Source organism: Dermacentor silvarum, chromosome 3, assembly GCF_013339745.2.
Source record: "Dermacentor silvarum isolate Dsil-2018 chromosome 3, BIME_Dsil_1.4, whole genome shotgun sequence".
Lineage (NCBI taxonomy): Eukaryota > Metazoa > Arthropoda > Arachnida > Ixodida > Ixodidae > Dermacentor > Dermacentor silvarum.
The window spans coordinates 202,661,147-202,679,957 of NC_051156.1; the positions used below are offsets into that span (position 1 = coordinate 202,661,147).

Consider the following 18,811-nt stretch of genomic DNA (forward strand, 5'->3'; position numbering starts at 1 on the left):
GCTGTGGTCGTTCGCTCGGTTACGCCGAGAGACGCCAACGCTAAACGCAGGAAAGGACGTTTATAACACTACATGCTGTGAACGATATTGGCGAGCGTAATAGGCTGTTGTTGACTCTAATCTCACTGTTGAAGTTTTCTTCTACAAAAAACAAGTAAGCTGTAGTGACCGGCGTCCGTACCGTTTGACGCGGCCTGTAAATAAGTAAATAAATAAATAAATAAATAAATAAATAAATAAATAAATAAATAAATAAATAAATAAAAGATTACTGGCTCTCCCGTAATCGGGCGTAGATGTAAGTATATTTTCTTATTTTATTTTTGATTTGTCAGATATTGCCGGCTGCCTTTTGGAAGCCATGGCAGGAGTGGGTACATAGATTTCATAAAGAATAAACATACAATACAATCGTTCAAGCCGACGAAATTGATAACAATAGTATTGCATAAAGATACTGAGAAAGCAGCTATGGCTGAATGAGAACAGGAGGCGAGCACAAGAAAAAAAGAAAAGAAGCACACAAACATTAGTACTGCACAAAACTCGTACTCTGATGAAATGGTATTTTTTTTCAGAGAAAATACCACGGCACAATAGCACTGAAAAAAAAAAAAAAGGCGTGAGAACATTTATCTGCTTATAGGCATAAACCATGACGCGGACGAGCTATTCACAATGAAGGTAACAAACAATACCCCCGACGTTAATTGAAATCATCTAAATAAACATAAGGAAAAGGTAAACAAACAATAGCTATTCAGAAACTGATACCATCGGTACAGGGTTAGCTTCACTGAACCTTTCCGCGAACACAAGCAAACTGGATAAGTAACAGAGAAGTGTCTAGAGAATAGACAATAGTGACTCACATACGATGCAGGCTATATGCCAAAAGAAAGAGAGAGAGAGAGTACAATCAAGATCATTGCCGATAAATATTACAAATAAGGTGTTATGGCAGATGTGAAGGCATCGGCTGAAGATAACCCAACTGCGTCACATGGAAGCGCGTTCCATTCTGCTATGGTTCGAGGAAAAAAGGAAAAACGATATGCGTTTGTTTTCACTCGTGGTATTAGAATAGTTTTGCTGTGTTTCCATCTCGTTGGCCTTGCGCTGTTATACTGCATGTAACTGATAATTTCCATCTTTGTTCTACCGTTTACAATGTTAAAGAGCATTGGCAGTCGGTGTAATTTCCTGCGTGATTCTAAAGGTAGACCGCTTAATTGCCTAAGGTTAGTAACCGACACATGCCTACCTTAGGCATTGAAGATGAATATCAGCGCTTTTTTTCTGGACACGTACAATGCAATTTATATCAACTTTGGTGTGCGGATCCCAAACGACGTCTGCGTATTCCAATGACGGTCTAACTAATGTCGTGTATGCCACAAGCTTACTTTTAGGAGTGCAATCTGTTATACGATTTCTTAGCATGCAAAGTTTCTTCAAAGCCAATGAAACTACGTATTTCGCATGATTGCTCCAAGTTAGCGTAGAGTTTATGTATAATCCCAAATATTTAAATTGGTCTACCGCAATTAGTGGAACATTGTTGATAGTATAGGTGCGGACGCGCGGCCTCTTTTGCGTTTAACTCTCATCTGAACACATTTGGAAACGTTTCGTCGGATTTGCCAGATTAAGCACCAGTTGTTAATTGCTGTTAAGAAGTTGTTTAGTATTTATTGGTCATCATCTGACTCAATGTTCATATATACAACACAATCGTCGGCAAATAAACGACCAGGCACTGGAGAGTTAAGTTGTAAATCATTGATTTCAATTAAGAAACGTTGTGGCCCTAGCACCGATCCCTGGGGAACGCCTGAGAGAACGGATACAAATTCCGAGTTCAAGTTGCCTATATGAACAAATTGCTTGCGCTGTGTAAATTACGTGTCGAGCCACTGTACAATTTGATGGTTGTCTAGGATGCATCGAACCTTGAACATGAAATTGGCGTGCGACATACGGTCGAAAGCTTTCTCAAAATCAAGGAAAATCATATTAACTTGTCCACCCTTGTCTAGTATTACCATTAGATAATTTGTAGTGTGAATGAGTTGTGTCGTATTTGATAAGCCGCGCCGAAACCCATGCTGAGAGCTTGAAAAAAAGTTGTCCTCTAAGAAAGAAGAAAGGTGCTTGAAAACAAAGTGCTCCAAGACTTTTTTGCAACTGCACAGCAATGAGACCGGTCTATAGATGATTACCTTCAGTTTGTCACCCAATTTATAAAGTCGCACCACTTTGGCTGTTTTCCATTCCAATGGTATTTCCGCTTTCCTTAAGCTTTCTTTGAAAGTTATATACAGATACTTCGCACACCATTCAGTGTATCTACGCAGAAATACGTTTGGTATACCATCCGGACCGATAGCTTTCTTGGTGTCTAATTCAAGTAGAGCCGAAAAAAATGCCCCTTTCGTTTATGTCGATATCCGGGATAGCAAAACTGGTTTTCTGAAAAGATGTAGGCGGAGTGGTGGCACTTAGACACACAGACGAAAAGTAGTCATTAAATGCATCGGCTATACGGTTACTATCATTAGTGACAGCGTCGTCTAGTTTCAATTTGCTAATAGTATCGTTTTTCCTCGTTAGGTGCAACCAGACCTTTTTCGGGTCGCTCATAATAAAATTGTGCATTTCAACATTAAAAAAATTGAACTTGGATAGCTTTATTTTTGTGCGCAATTCATCGCGCAGCAGCTGCAGTGAAACCGCACCTCGGTTAGCGGCCGCGCGTGATAGGCGTTTGAACACGGCATTTTAATTGTATTATCTCACGCGAGATCCAAGGATTCTGACGGTTGTGCTTTTTTTTTTTTTTTGTCTAGTGGGAACATATTTCCTAATGATTTCATTCACAGTATATTCCTGAAGTGGATCCACAAGTCACGACAGCCGAACTTCCGGCAGCACGCTTATGCTCAAAAATATCAAAGTCTTGTTCCAGAAGGTGAAGTATGCTCTCATCTTGAGCGCAATTAAAGTCGGGAAACTTTTTAATGACTTTTTCGCTCTTAGGCTCGCAAGACCCGCATATGGCCAGTAAAAGAAGACGATGTCGGGATCTGATATTCCAGGGAAATACATGCCATAGCTTACGTCACTAATTTTGTCTGAAACAAACAAAAAGAAAGATAAAGGAGTGTGCTAGAAGTAGCTGTTACTCGTGTGGGCTGATCCACAAGCTGCTTTAGACGAAACGAAAAAGCAATATCAAGCATCAACTCAGAATGCTGACAAGACGACGAAGCATTCAATAGATCCCAGTTTAATTTTTGGCAGGTTGAAATCACCGCACAGTATGAGATTAGCATGGCGTTTACAGTGTTCATGCATGAAGTCATGCAGTGCTTCCAGGACTGAAATGGGTACCATACGGCGTCTCTTGCTGCCTGTGGTGCCGCCGCCTTCAACCGCGTTTCTTCTTGTAAACAGTCCAACGCGTTCAGCGTCTGGCGCCACTTTTTCTTCTTGTCGCATCGAAGTGGTCGGCTGCAAATTGGCGGCCGGAGCTTCGCCCACTCATCATCATTCACCCCGTGGATATGCTGTGATTTTTTGTAACAAGTTTGGGGAGTAACTAGGCGTATGTAATGCGGCCCTGTACAAAGCGTTGGGGGTCAAAGACCGCATTTTGTTCAGTTTTGACTGGTTGCCCGGATGATCTCGTTTTGTTCTCACAACTTGCCGGTACGGCGGCTAGCCGCCGTATTGCCGGCGTGTGCTCGTTTTGAGTGCTGTTGCGAAGTGCGATGGTCCGAGTGGCCACGAAGGTTCCATGTCTGATGACATGCCAGGTACCGGGAGACGGAGAGGTCCCCCAGAGGGATCAGAAAATCATTTTATATACAAATGTACATTATTTTACGCGAAGGGCTCCATCATTCTTGGAGCCGTCTACATGGTAACGCCTTTACATGTTCGAGCGTTTACATCTCCGAGCGTCTACACAACACTCAAACGGCGCTTTTTACCAGTTCACTTCCTCCTCTTACTCGTCGAGGGATTTCACTGTGGTTCTTCTCGGCCATCCGCAGTCGTCGACGAATCGCAAAATCCCGCCCATCATATGGCGCCGTTCCACCGGGCTCCGCCTCCAATCTTGCTCGATCGCCCCCGCATACCAAGCAGCGGGTGGCACCTTGGGAACCAAACGTCAAAGCTGTTCCCACGAAAATGCTTGACGTTGGCACCTTAGAAGAATTAGTTATGTCTCCGTGACGGTCAGCTTGTCAATCAGGAGAGTGGCTTTTGCGGAAGCTACCGCCGAGCCCCGTCGTAGTACGGGCGGGTGCCGGTTCTTCACAGGAACTTGCATGTAGGCTCCCTAACAGGAACACACCAAGAGCGACATTGCCGTTTTAGCGACGCAAGAGGTCGATCGCAGGCTGGTGTCTAAATGCTCGTCCATTAGTATCACGTGACGGCGACGCTCCCCGGCCTCGAGAAACGATGAAGCGTGAGCAGCGCTCAACAGCTTCACGCCTGTCGGTGAGGCATCCTTTGTCGCGAAGAACCGCCAGGCACAACAGTGCCCGGATAACGGCTCTGGATTTTGGATCAAGGTCACTCGAAGGTCGACGACAATGGGAGCTAAAAGCATTTCATGCTTAGTAGTGTGGTTTATTCCGGAACTGCACAGCGGGTTAGGAGGGAGGTCGTATATAGGGAGGATTCTCGATTAACTTTGACCACCTGGATTTTTTTTTTTTTTTTACTATGCTCGCAATGCACCGCACACGAGCATTTTTGCAATCCGCCCCCGCCGGAATGGGGCTGCCGCGTCCCGGACTGACTGTAAAAATGGCATTGACAGCTACACTACATCACAAGTTGGACGCGATTTTCCGCGTGCTCGAATCAGCGTGCACTACCGTGCACGGGAGTACTGTCTCGCGGTCAATGCGTACCACGCACGATGTCGTCGAGCTTTTTCTCGACGTAGTCGATGATGCTGGACTGGTAGGAGACTTTCTGGGCGCCCCGAGGCACAGGGTGTTCCTCGGCCCAGGTGGCGCACGTGTACTCGTAGAAGTTGTCGCACGGGCTCAGCACCGGGTCCACCAGGCCCGCCAGCCTCTCCCCTGCTCGCGTTGACGTCACAGGGACAAGAGCGCTACGTCAGACCACTAACTGTGTGCCTTCTGAGCGAGTGCGCATCAAGAACGACCACTTCACTCCTACACTTGTCGTTTTTTATTGCCGGAAAGGATAATCAATCAATCAATCAATCAATCAATCAATCAAATCGATTTTATGTCCTTTTCAGTGAGAAATAATGACACGCATTACTTAATCTGGCTTAAGTACTCGTTTAAAACACCCTCTCACCTAGCGGAAAACATGACTTAAGAAAGGAATAAAAATCTCCTTTTGACGTCCACTGCATTGCGCCATAGATATGATGTAACCTGTTGCGAATTTAGGTTGTCTTTGTGCAAAAGTGGTTTACAGGTTGGGTTAAATGCGATGGAGTCCTTTTTTAGTAACCGATAACAGTTAACATGGTCCAAACGTTGAAGTGTATCACGTCACGGCGAGCTGCTTGGGAATGTTAACATCGTCATTCTTTCAGCAGCCACGGATAGTTTGAATCGGGCGAAATGGAAATTTACATTGCAGGTTTCACGCGTTTTGCGTTTTGTTACGACAAATGTTTTCAGGGTGCAATTTTTGTTAATATATTCTTAATATATTTGAATACGTACAATACAAAGTCCCAAATAATCAGACTCGTTCAATATGAATTTTTCCGTAAAACGCAACTTCATTATTGAGATGGGGTCAGTAATTAAATGATGATGTAGTAATTAATGATGATGCAGCTATGCATTTCATGTCTGCTTCGTGGTCGAATTTTTTTTACCCCTGTTCAGCTGCAGCAGTACAAGTATAACCAGAGTCCTTTGGTAAGTATCAAAAGACTCTGGTATAACGTTGCAACAATTGCAACCAGTGACCGAAAAAGTGTCAGTGCATCACTTAGGGAAAAACGATCCCGCAATTTTATTGCCACGTTAACAACAGGCATCTCGTTCATCAGCTTATTCTTTCTCCTCCGTATCAGTGCTGCCAATGAGGGCTGTTTGTATCGGACAACCGGAAGCCATGTCTAGAGCCATTCATTGGGAAGGGTTATCTTATTAAGCGAGGACTGGTGTTCCGCTGTAAAACAGCTGCGTGTCGCGAGGAACAAGGATCCAGTATTGAATTAAGGCGTCAGTGTACTACATGAACAGTACCATATTTATGATAGAAAGATTATTTACTTTTTGTTTTTGCCTGAATACTGTATGCATGTGTTGCACAAAAAAAAAAAAGGGGGGGGGGGGGAAGTTTAATGCATGACGCTCAAGTGGAGAAACACTTTACCTTCTTTGATGCAGCTATCCGTGGTGCAGACATAGTCCCTGCTAAATCCTGCAGGCCGTCGGAAGAATGTAACAAGAAGGAATAAGACACAATACGCTTAATTGGTACCTTCCTAGGCAAAGGTATCGCGACACTCATTATCTAATTTTTTAATGCCGCGCGGATTGTTTGGTGAAAAGAAGAGTACGTAACACAGCGACACAAGATCAAGCACGAGTTAAGGTCGTGGGCTTACGCACAGTTAGAAGCTCAATAGATGGCGCGACGTCTCTCGTTGCTTGCTGCGCTCTAGTGGACCGGGAATCAACAGCCGTGATGCTGCTAAAATTTCCTCATCAAATTGTTGTTACTGCAACTTAAAACCGGTTTGCGAGTAAACTACGTGTAGACCTTACATAAACAGCAAAAGAAAATACGGATTTATGCACTCTAGCTGAGTCTTCCCAAGATGTCGTGCCAATCAAAGAGGCCTTTTTTTTTTTGTTTTGTTTTGTTTAGTAAAGGGGCTGGAGTGGAGATGAGAGCTACAAAGTGAAGACGGACCGCCGCCACCTTACCATAGGCACGAGCACCGCGGGCAGGAGGCAACGTTAGCAAATAGCGGAGAATATACGAAGCGCTCACTTTACTCCCCGTGCTATCTAAGATGGTTAATTTTGATATACAGGTATTGTTTGACGTCTTTCCTTCTGTTACTGGTTTGAGAAGAAAGCCTAATCTAAAACTTTAAGACATAATAGTACACAGCCAAAGGAAATATTTTAGCCAGTAAATACGAGCCTTAATTTTCCAATTAGCCTATCATTTATAATAGGTGACCAAAAGCAAGTGAGCTGTGAGCGGATTTCAGCTGTCGCGGCTCTCTATCAGAGCAGAAGCATAGGCAAACTCTGACTTCACCTGTTCTGGTAAGAAAAAGCGGGGTCTGCCCCTCCAGCAACATTTCTTTTTAAGACTTCCTTGGTGCCAATCGTTTATGCAGAAATGTCAGAGCGAGACATCAAGATGTCTTGGTGGCGTTGCGATCACACTATTCCTTGCGAAGAAATGAACTGTCAAGATAGCCGACTGCTGTCTTGATTTCGTCTGAATAATTATCCCTTGTTCACAAATATGCAGCTTGTCTACATATGAAAAGTGACAAACATATACTACGGTGCTTAATATAAATGGAAAGAAACGAGTAATATACTGCGCCGCAGGGCCCAGCGGAAATTAAAAAGCGCGCCCCTTGTGTAGTTATAAAGCGCTTGTGTAGATGGCGCCACGTGCCTGTTAGAATTCCTTTTCAGATGGTTTGGGAGGTTGCCCGTGCTTGAAACCCTTGCCGAGCTTCAATACTGGCATTTAAAGTCAAATTACAAGCAATGTGCAAATGAATGTAGCAATACGGTTAGGAATTAGGGTGACCTTTGTAAAACGTCCGCTTCGACAGCAGCGAGATCAAAATCAAGCATGAAAGTTCATGCAGGTCTTACTTACCCCGAGGAGCGATACTGTTGTTGAAATACGCAGCTCCGAGCACTCCGTGAGACTTCTGCGCGTGTGGCTGGTTAACAACCGCTGAAAAAAAAATTAATTAGAACTAAAAAAAAAAAGAAAAAGAAATCTGAAAAAAAAAAAAAAATAAACGTCCGCGACAGGACTCGAACCTGCAATCTTCTGATCCGAAGTCAGACGCCTTATCCATTAGGCCACGCGGACAGACATTCATGAGCTTTCTAATTGAGATATATAAACAGTGATACCTATTGGCACGCCTTGCGATGGTTCAGCGATGTTTTCAATCGCTTCCGTTGCCCGTTGCGTCATGCCAGAGCCCGGCATCCGGGTCGAGTGTGCTGACGTCGGGTGCACTAGAAGGGTATTAAAGAAAGAATACACGCTTAGGCGCAGCTTGCGGGCAGATTTGCATGGCGAGGCAGAGGTAAAACATCACTGCAGAAATGTCAGCCAAAATTTGGAGTATTCCATGCTTTGCCTGTAGAACCATTAAGTTAATTGGTGAACTGAGTAACTTGTTCCGCTGGTTACGCGTTGGTTGAAACGCAATGGGACACTACGGCTGTTGCGATATGAATGACGTTACACTTGTCTGCAGCGCATCACGCAGCGGACCCGAATGTTGGCGAGCAGCTCATGAGGGACAAGCGTGGTGTATACCTGTGAGAGAATTAAACTATGACCAGGTATAAAAGAAAACAAAGCATATTACTGCTGCTCAATGAAAACTCGCAAACATCGAGTGACATATTCCCAAATGAGTCGCACCGCCCTGGCTCTGTAATGAAAACTGTGCTCTCATACGTTATGTATAAGCACGTGAAATGAGGAAAAAAAAAAAAAGGATAAAGAAAAGCAAACTACTCGCACTTTGCAGTGGTATTGGACGAATAAGCTTGTTCGTACACAAAGAGGTTAGGTGGCAAATCGCGCCGCCTACGTTGAAGGCAGCACGCAGGCACTTGGGAGCAAGGCGCGCACGTGATACGAAGGCGCGGCATTTTGAATTTGTATACTAGCGGCAGTGGCTTTTCATGTGTACTTACCGTGTTTTTCCGAGAATTAGAAGGTCGCGCGTTTACGTGAGTGACCGATCCTGACTATCTTTATTTCTTTTTTGATGGAAGAAAGACATTTGAAGCTTGAACTGCACCCAGAAATACTTTCTGAGAGGTTTGAACATCCATAAATTTGCTACATCTGCATTAATTTTTATTGGGCTCGCCTCGAAAACCTGGAATGAGCGACTAGCACGAAAGCATGCCTTTATAGCACCACATTTTTGCACTGTTGAAAAAAACACCTCTGAATTAGCATGCTAACCATGTGGAATTATATGACAGCCTGAAAGACAGTCACTAATACAGAGCTGACGACTGCAATTATTGCAGCTGATTGGATGCAGCCGCGTGAGTTTCTTGAAGTGTTCACACCTTTTTGGAAACTTCCGTCTACAGAGCGCTGCCGCCCGAGTCATAGATGGCGACTCGCCGACACGTTTTTTTTTTTTTTTTTTCCGGACGTTTTCATATGACGTCAAAATGAGGCATTCTCTTGATTACACGTTAGAATTTTGGAACTTGGAATTGGTATGCCACGAAATCAGGACAGCAGGCTACAAAAGAAGTTTGAGAGAACACGTGTTAAACAACTAGGTTATTTCTACGCGTAAAACTGTGGCGGCAAATTCATCGCAGTCATGAACATGCAACGTATACGGCGTATGCAAAAGCGGACTGGGTCGTGTAGGGCATCCAATAATCAATTAGTGTACAATTTTTTTCGATTATAAGCGTGTTAGCGAGGTGCATTCTTACCCGCCATCGTCGCGTTCTTTTGCATGAACTTGCTCAAGCTGGATGCTATAAAACAAAGCAGAAAAAGCACACAAGACACAAATTATATGCGTCACTGTCGATGCAGCTGTGGGCTAACAAAATTTTACGTGTAGACACGTACACTTTTCGGGGCGAAAACTCTTCATTCAAGGCAAAGATACGGCGCGTTAAAACAGGGGAAATGACTTTTTCTGCAAATATGGCAAACACCCTTTTTTTTTGTCAGTGATGGCAAGTGTGATCGCTACGTTACGTGCCACTGTATAGCTGAAGAAAAGGCTTAGCCATGCGCATGCGCCTATAGACGTTAAAGAAGACGTGCTAACTCCTAATGTCCGTGCCAGCCTTCGAGACGCTATATACTTCGAGGTTTCGCACACACTTAGCACTGAGTGACGGTTGTGAGTGCCGCTGGCTTTCATTTCCATTTTCGTTATTATTTATATATTTCAATTAAATGTAATAATTAACTTCCCCTATGCTATCTCCGGATTGATTGTTTATTACTTCTTATGGGTGACGCAGGTGTCACAGAGAAGCGGACACTATGGTCTTATTTATTACGCAGGCACAGCCGTAACGTTTAATGCTGTCAGCGTCCGTCTTATACTGTTTCTCAGAACTGCGCTGTGTTTGGACTGGTAGCCGAGAACACCAGTATAAGATTTGATTGATTCTGGGGTTTTACGTGCCAAAACCAGTTCTGATTATGAGGCACGCCGTAGTGGAGGGCTCCGGATTAATTTTGACCACCTGGGATTCTTTAACGTGCACTGCAACGCAAGCACAAGGCGTTTTTGCATTTCGCCTCCATCGAAATGCTGCCGCCGCGGCCGAGATTCGATCCCACGACCTCGTGCTCTGCAGCGCAACGCCTTAGCTGACTGAGCCACCATGGCGGGTACACCAGTATAAGCCAGCCAGTCCTTGGTCCAGCGTATTTCAGTATTTTACGAAATATTCTGCTCCAAAGATATCTCCCGCTATAAATTATTCATTATTTCTCTTCGTCTTTCTTTTCTCCTCGTGCAGAACAGGCGGAAAAAAAAAAAATCTTCAATCTGAAGCGTCCTGACGCTGACAAAGATACCAGCCACTAATAAGTACGCAACTGTCCCGTCCCGTCGCACCAGCAGCGTCCCTCACACCCAACGTCAGTAACCAACGAGAACAAAAGGTTGCGGAACAGGACGAGGCTTCAGCGAGCCCCATGCAAGTGCCGAGTGCCGCGTCAAACAACAACCGCGCCATGATATAGCAGACGACGCTCGCACGCTTTGCGCGAAGGTAGGGTGCCCTACGCGTAGGCCGCGAAGGTAGACCGCAGCGCTGCGATACCATGGAATCAGAGATTGACGCGCGCACGAATCCAGCCGGCGCGCGCCAATCTCGGAGACTATGCGTCTGCTCACAGGCGAGGCCTCCGAGATTTTGAGACTGCTCAACGTCTTTTTTTTTTTTCGGTTAAGCTTTAGTTCAGCGCAGCCCCGCGAACAACAAATAGGGCGTCGCAACAACTATGCACCGAGGTTGAGAAAGTCGCACCACGAGAACGACGTGCAAAAAGAGGCAGCGATGCGACAAGGCTGCGAGAAGAGAAGCTTTCGTTCTCAGAGGCCAGAGGTACACCACCATACCAGGGGCGAAAGAACAGCCAGCGCCCCTACATAGATTTGTGCTTGACATTTTTTCCTACAGCCGTATCTGTTTGCGCCATTATAAAGATTACAGCAAACAAAAATGAAATCGATTCTTAAGTTATTACGTTTTTGATACAATGCAGCGGTTATACGCAGCTTAGTTTTTACACCTCACGGAGAAGGGAGTTGTAACGTAGATGATGGTTAAACAGTGCGTCATGGTTGGTCTATTAACGCACTAATCCATATTTCCCAGAAAGTCCAGGAATATACCAGAGAGGTGAATGATATATGGTAATAGTATATTTGTTATGTGTGACATAGGCCTTATGTGTGACATAGCTTTAATGTAGCTAAATGCGTTTATCAAACGGAATAAGGGGTTCGTTAATTTCTAATTGAGAGATCTGGAGGAAGTAGTGTTCGGCATCTGTAACATAACACCAAGGATATTTGGTACTTATGATAGGGATGAATACGTGTAGAATTGTTAGTTGCTCTTGACATAGTGTAAATATGGGGCTGTCTGTTCATTCAGTAACCGTTAGCCGTACTTTATTTAAGTCAGCTAAGCTGTCTTAACATTCAATCACCGCAGGGCGAGCATAATCAGGGGAAGCGAGAGTCTCGCTTTATTGTTAGAAACATACAAATGATGTCAACTAATACTGAAGTCACGGAAAGCGTAGGGTTGTTTAATTGCATCACAGAGTTCCACTTAAAAATATACTAGAAGGAGGCGCTGGTGCCCATGAGAGATACAAACATGGTGGTGCAGCCAGCGGGGAAACAATGGTTATAGCACATGTATTTGCCTAAACTTCGTCTTTCTAATTTCAATCGGCTTTGTGGCTTTGCAAATTTGTTATTTCCACGGAGGAAGGAAACCCAGGAGAGGCCCCGGCCAGCACGGACGTATTGGAGAAAGTGCGGCGGAAGTCACGGGCTGTTTTTCGCAAAGGAGCACTGGGACGGGTACCCCAAATGTCAACGTTGCCATAGCAACCACGCTCCTGAAGCTTTCGCTGCTGCTCTCGGTCTCTGAAAAGTATGATAAGATTTGTCCGCCGGTGTCTTTCTCGCAGCGCGTTTTGTTCGCGAGGAAAGTTGACTTTGGAGTGTGGTGTGTAAGCTTGAAAGTTGTGTTTAAGGTATGTGAGTGTGAGTATCAGCCAGCAACAGATATACTCAAGCAATCACGGCGCAGGTCTTCGTCGTCTTCTTCAACGTGCCACGGAAAAACAAAGGAGCACGTCTGCTTCACTAAAACTGCTACAGAAGTTTCGTAGGCTTTGTCTTGACGTGCGTCAGCAGCCCACACTTCCGGCGGCTCGTAACCATGCAAGTTCAAAGTTCGCGCCCATCTGCTCTGGCGAGCTGCAGAACCCCTGATTGCAGGCGCAGAGGGAGATGGCACATCAACATGGCTGCACTTCCGGCTTCAAAAACGTGACATCAGGGCCTCTCCTGTTTTGTTTCTTTCCTCCATGGTTATAGTTCCAACAAAATATTGGTTTATAAATGCGACAATTCGCAGTAATTATGCGTATGTGTAGGGTATATTACTGTCTTCCGTGCTTATGGAAGCAGCCCTGCTTCGAAATTTAGTGCAATAAAGACAGATGAAGCCCCAAGAACTTGCGAAGCCACTAGCACGAAGACAAATCCATGTACTAACCATCTTTCCCCAAGATGACTGAACGATCCCAGTGCCAGAGTTCATAGCTTTTTCTAGAAAGCTATGACCTGTATGCTTTACAAGCACCCCTCTGTTTTCCTTGACATCGTTGCCTGTTGGCTTAATTTCCACTCATCGTAACCTTACACACGCTAAATGCGGGGTAAGTTATTCGGGGCGTACGTAGTTGGTATCTGATTAAAGTCATATTTGCCGCAAATAGGACAAGCTCAAAAGGGAGGACACGTGCCGCCCGTGTCGTCGTCTACGGGTCTTCCATATTGCGTGCGTCTTAATTGCGGCAAATGTTATGGCGTTCTAAATGCAGGGTCCGGGGTTGCACTCACTTCTGTTGGCGATGATGACGCAGGCGACGCCGAGCAGCGCGAGGAAGGCCACCGAGAGCACCACGACGCTCGACTTGATCATCACCTGCTGAAGGCCCGTCTGGTGGGCCAGGTTGTGGGTGCTGCGACGATCGTCGACACGACGAGCGTCGACACAACGAATCGTTAAATAATGCTCCGACGTAGCAGACCACGGCGTGAGTGACTGAGGCTGTATAGCAGTCAAGCAGGGCACCCGAGGTGCTGTGCACCATTCGGTATACTGGCGGGCCAAATACTGCGACAGCTGCCATCGCTACGCAGTAAACAGACACTAAATAGTATTATCATAGCTCTGGAATGCCAAATTGGACCGTCTTGCCGCGAGCTCCTGCTTGGTAAGCCAGCAAAAAGACGCAAAACCAAGAGGCGGATGGCGACGCGGCCTTGAAGTTCTCGCACAATCTAGCTTACCATGATGCTATGTAGTTTAACGACGTTTGCTGGTGCCCAATTCAATATTGATTGCTAAATATGGACTATATGTTGCATTCTAAAAGAGCCATAGACTGAACACAGTAATTTTCGCTTACTTCTTGCTGCGCCAAGGGTGCCCAAGTACGAAGAAATTCTTCGAAATGCATGACCTCACATTGACGTACCAGCGTAGCGGTTTCGCTACGCTGGTACTTTGCCAGTCGAGACTAAATTATTCTTTCTCTCTAATGCCCCTTTTAAACGAGCGTGTACTTATGAACACACTGCTGTACCATGCCCAAAGGAAAGCTTCAGAGCAAAAATTAAAAAAAAATATATAAGCAAGTGAAGTACCTCAATCGCGCCTCATTCATTGTCGTCGTTTGAGCCCACTTATGCCTGCAGTAAAGGTTTATTGCTGCCTTGCGTGATCTTCGAAGCGCTATAAGAACCGACCAATCAAAGGGCGCTTGCAATCAAAGGGCGCTTGCGTGTGCAACGGCGCTCACCTCGCGTTCGAGACGGTGGTCTCGTGCGTGACGGTGGCGCCTTCGCTGCTGCTTGGAGGCCCGTACACCGGAACTCTCTGGAAGACTGGAGGCTGGACCTGTGGCGCCGCGCCGCTGTAGGGCACCTGAGCGCAAAACGGTATAGAAGTACGTGAAAACATTTGGAGGACGCTTAAGCTTCGCCATTAGGAGTGGAACGTGACAGCATTCAAAGATCCCCGACTGCTTGTCAGGCTTCCCGGCCAACTGCAGCTTTCTTTTTTCTCCACCTTCGCTTCCGCGCGCCGCTGCAGAGGAGGCGAGCGCCATCTGGATGGTGTTTTTGCTAGGAACGGATCCGGGTGCACCGCTGGATGAATGGTAGAAATGCTAGAAAAGGGGTTTGTGTTCGAGTTTCCGCATAATAGAATGATGTTTTCTCGTATATTCAAACTACAGTCCGACATTACCATGTCTGTATAGGTTATGGTTAAGTCGTACTTTACGATTTTTCTGACGCACTTTACTTTGATAAATTCAATTAGTTCACTAACGCCTCTGCGCGACGCGGAGGGCCTGCGTGGTCGGGTGGTTCGGGATTATTTTCTCGGCCGCGGACGCCGATGCCGACACCGATGCCGACGCCGGATTTTCGGCGACACAGGCCCCCTAACGCTATCGGGTTAAGGTATGTCACCACCTTTGAAAAGGCGTTTTTCAAGAAAAATATACATTTTCTCTTTTTTAGATTTCGAGAATTCCCAAACATTCAAAAATGTTCTGCCGAAAGAATTATGTTTTTATCTTATTTAGTTCAAAAGTTATAGCCAACTTACTAACAGCTGGTGAACGGTTCTGAAACCGAAACGAATGTGGTGTGGCAACAGAAACTGATAACTCAGCGGAAATCAGAGGCGTATATTGAGATTTTTCTGTTATGTTTCAGTTTGATACGTAAAAGATTATTCAAAGACAATTTCTAAGGCTTCCTTTTTTTAAAAGCATCGCTTTAAATTTCCGTAAGGGGGATGCCTGACGCTATATACAAGCGTTAAAAGTGCGTCTCTGTTGTTCACGTTGCGCGCGCTTTTGCTGCTGCTCTGAATGCTACCGGGATCGTCGTTTTTATAGCTATTATTTTTAGTAGCAACAGTAATAACATAGGCTGAACATTTTTATAGGACGGCATGGCCAAGGTCAAGATAAAGGCGATTGAAACAAAAGTTTCAATCAAAACTTTCGAAAAAATAGAAAACATTCGAAAAAAGATTCAAACGATAGTGATGTCGGTTTATGCTGACCTTTGTACGCATTTAAAGAAGTGCCTGCACGGAAAATCCCAAAATGTAACGAGAGTTTCAACGCTATGATTTGGCAACGGGTTCTCAAAGACGCCCGCGTGAGCCTGCCCATCCTCCTTTTTGGTTTATATGATGCTGTGTGCCACTTAAACGATGGCAACAGAAGCACAACAAATATTTTGAGGGAAGCAGGCATTGAACCTGGTCATCACACGTTTGTAGCATGTTGAACTAGTGACCAGTACTGTGTGAAGAAGGCCCAGCATCAATCAACGGGTGAGGCAAAATATATCCGCAAGAAAATATGGGCTGCAATAAAAGCCAAAACAGAGCTCGTGGCAGCTAAGAAGGGTCCTTGCTATGAACCTAGTGGATTTTAACTTTCTAGGGCGTGATGATCTTGTTGGTGCAAGGATTGGAAAACTCAGAACTTGTTTTTCTCAAAACTTGATTTCTTGCACTTTCCTGTTGCGCAAACAGTTGTAACTTCAAAATCATTAAATAGTTTTAAACGAAACTTTGTACGCTCGTTCCTTTATTACTAGCCTGTGCAATCAACTAGGATTAATGAAAACGAATGATAAGTTTTGATGTAATCATGTTTTATTCCACGCAATGCGGACAAAAATGACACACTTTTTTGTTTTCTTTGGTATTTTTACTATATCTTGATTCCCAATCATCGGATGGCAAAGATCCTAGTTAGTTGCACAGTCTGGTTAATTGGCTACCTCTGTGCCAAAAAGTTTACAATACCTGCACTCCATTCGCTAGTTATGAATGTTCGCGTAACAGCCAAGTTTTGGCAATATTTTGTCAATAACAAATGCCAGTATAATTTTTTTCACTCTTTTGTGCTTTTGAATATCCTTTAAAATGGTCCTTTATACGGTCAATGTGAAATAAAAATTTAATGGCCAAAACTAAAAAAAAATTTGAAAAAGGTGGTGACATAGCTGCATCGTGCACTGGCGCTGCGTCGCCGATCGCGAATGTCGATAACCAACTGGCGGATCGAAAACGTCATGTTCTCAAACCACGATCGCACTGACACAGTAGCTATAGTCGGAGAAAATGCATACCAAACACACCACTACCTAACTCAGAGGTAATTCGTAGAAATGCGTCAACGAATTAGGTTCGCTCATTTCTGTGACGTTGCGGCGTACGCGACCTTATTTCAATATCGGCGTCCCTCGGGAACTATGTTCTGACACGCAGGAGGCCCGGAGTGTAAAAGGTGCAGTGCGGTTTTGCGAGCAGAGCTTGTACTGAATTAATAGGCTGTCACCCGATAAACCGAGCATTGGGTTGCTTGAAAATTTGAGTCTTCAGCCATGGCCTCTGACGCCGTGACCAGATAACGCACCCAAAGGCAGCATTCCGAAGGTATCCTTACACAAACAGAGAGGGACAAAGAGGACGAGAAGATAAAGAAGGGAAATCCAGAGTATGTACTTACCTCTCGCTAAACAGTGGTGGAAGCAAAACAGAACTGGGCTTTAAAATCAGGTTACAAGAGCGACCCACTAGTTCTAGAACGTTCCTACATTCGAGACTCTCCGTATCGGCTCAGGAAAATAAAGCGGGATTAAAGGGCTTTACAGGAGAATGCACGGTAACGGCTGCCTCTCGGCTTAACTGATCATCCCGTTTCACTCATCATTGTCATCAAGGATATTTGCATGCCTACTGCATGACGAAGGCTCACCCAACGATCTGTCGTTACACTTGTATTCCGTCAATATATTCCATCCCATCCCTGCAAAATTTCAAACTTTAATCACACTGCTATAGTTCCTTCTGAATATATATCCCAGTGCGTGTATTTTAATTAAAAAAAAAGAATCTTTCTCTCTCTCTGATGTCCTCGACTGCGTTTCCGCTTTCTTTGGCACCCATTATGTGCCATTGTAGACCACCGGCTACCTGCCGTACGCATTAGATAGCTTGCCCAGCTCCATTCCTTCCTCTTACATTGTGCTAGGATATCGGCTACCCCAGTTTGTTCTTGATCATTTTTTTTTCGTTCGTCGACTTCGTTGAATACTCCTTGAAATTTCTTGAACGACCTCGTATTACATGTAATTAGTCCGAGAAATACGTAGCACATCCTCTCACCGGAGGATGCTGCTGCGATTGTGTTTAGTATAGCACATGCCTCCGGGCCCTTGTGTTTCAAGGGCTCTGCTTAGGCAGTAGTGTCTTGTGTCAATTTTAGCATCCGACGCGTTTTATATATTGGAACATTTATTCGCAATGCATATTTAATGTTCATAGCAGACTGTCATTAGTGATTGCCATAAGTCGTATTACATGTAAATTTTACGCACTTTACAGCGACTATTTTTAGGCCCCTTACAGCCACGTCGTATCCACCATTCGTAATTCATCGCTCCAATTCGAACTAGTAAACGCTGGCTTGGCGCTCTTTGGCCATATTTGGCCCTTGCGGCACAAAACACTACATTCATCATCACATTTCTTGAGCGAAAACTTTGTGACCAGGCAGATTCAACGCCGACGAGGTGTGTATAGTGGTGCTTGTCAATCAAGTCATCGTCGTAGAAACCTCTGAAGGACGACGGCTTATCCCAGCGATATCAAAAAGCGGTTACCGAGCGTCAGCAGATTCCATATCATATATGCCTGCAAGTTTCCTAATTTTAACCCATGGCGCCACCAAAATGTTGACCGTTTTCGAGTGCCTTTCCAAGTTGTCTTGGCACCCAATCTGTAACGTTAAAGGGACACTAACGAAAAATGTTAAGTCGAGCTAGATGGAAAGATTACGCTTCCATAATAACAAATTCGTCATTCGTAACGAAAACGGAGCTTTTGTAAGCGAAATAATGGCGAAAGTGGGAAATCGCAATGGCGCCACCTGCTGTGGACTATGGTACCTCTCAGATGTGACGCCAGCGCTATAGCTGATTCACAGAGAGAGGCTGCTATGTCCAGTCACTGCTGGCCGCAAGGCGTTCTCCGTTTACAACTGCCGAGGCGGAGACAACGCTCGCCCTCTCCGGCCACAGAAGGCTCAAGTGACCGCATCCAGTAACCTGAATCCAAGCAGAGCCGCACAGCGACTCGTACAAGCAGAACGCCAGCAGCAGCCAAGGTGTCGCTCTATATCGTGTACTTATAGCTGATAAAATGTTTCCAGA

The 18,811-nt window shown here is 45.0% G+C and overlaps 1 protein-coding gene and 1 non-coding gene across 2 annotated transcripts in view; both read right to left on the reverse strand.

Annotated features, from left to right (window-relative positions):
- LOC119444178 (neprilysin-1-like) overlaps positions 1-18,811 on the reverse strand; it is an 80,653-nt gene that overhangs the window by 35,679 nt on the left and 26,163 nt on the right. The window contains exons 3-9 of the mRNA XM_037708625.2: positions 14,365-14,489; positions 13,400-13,521; positions 9,714-9,758; positions 8,142-8,249; positions 7,876-7,956; positions 6,394-6,441; positions 4,932-5,105 (exon numbers count right to left, since the gene is read on the reverse strand). Of these exons, the coding sequence (XP_037564553.2) occupies positions 4,932-5,105; positions 6,394-6,441; positions 7,876-7,956; positions 8,142-8,249; positions 9,714-9,758; positions 13,400-13,521; positions 14,365-14,489 (703 nt within the window). The remainder of the gene's footprint in view (positions 1-4,931; positions 5,106-6,393; positions 6,442-7,875; positions 7,957-8,141; positions 8,250-9,713; positions 9,759-13,399; positions 13,522-14,364; positions 14,490-18,811) is intronic.
- Positions 8,025-8,097, reverse strand: Trnar-ucg (transfer RNA arginine (anticodon UCG)). Its single transcript has one exon. It is a non-coding gene; the product is annotated as a tRNA-Arg (tRNA).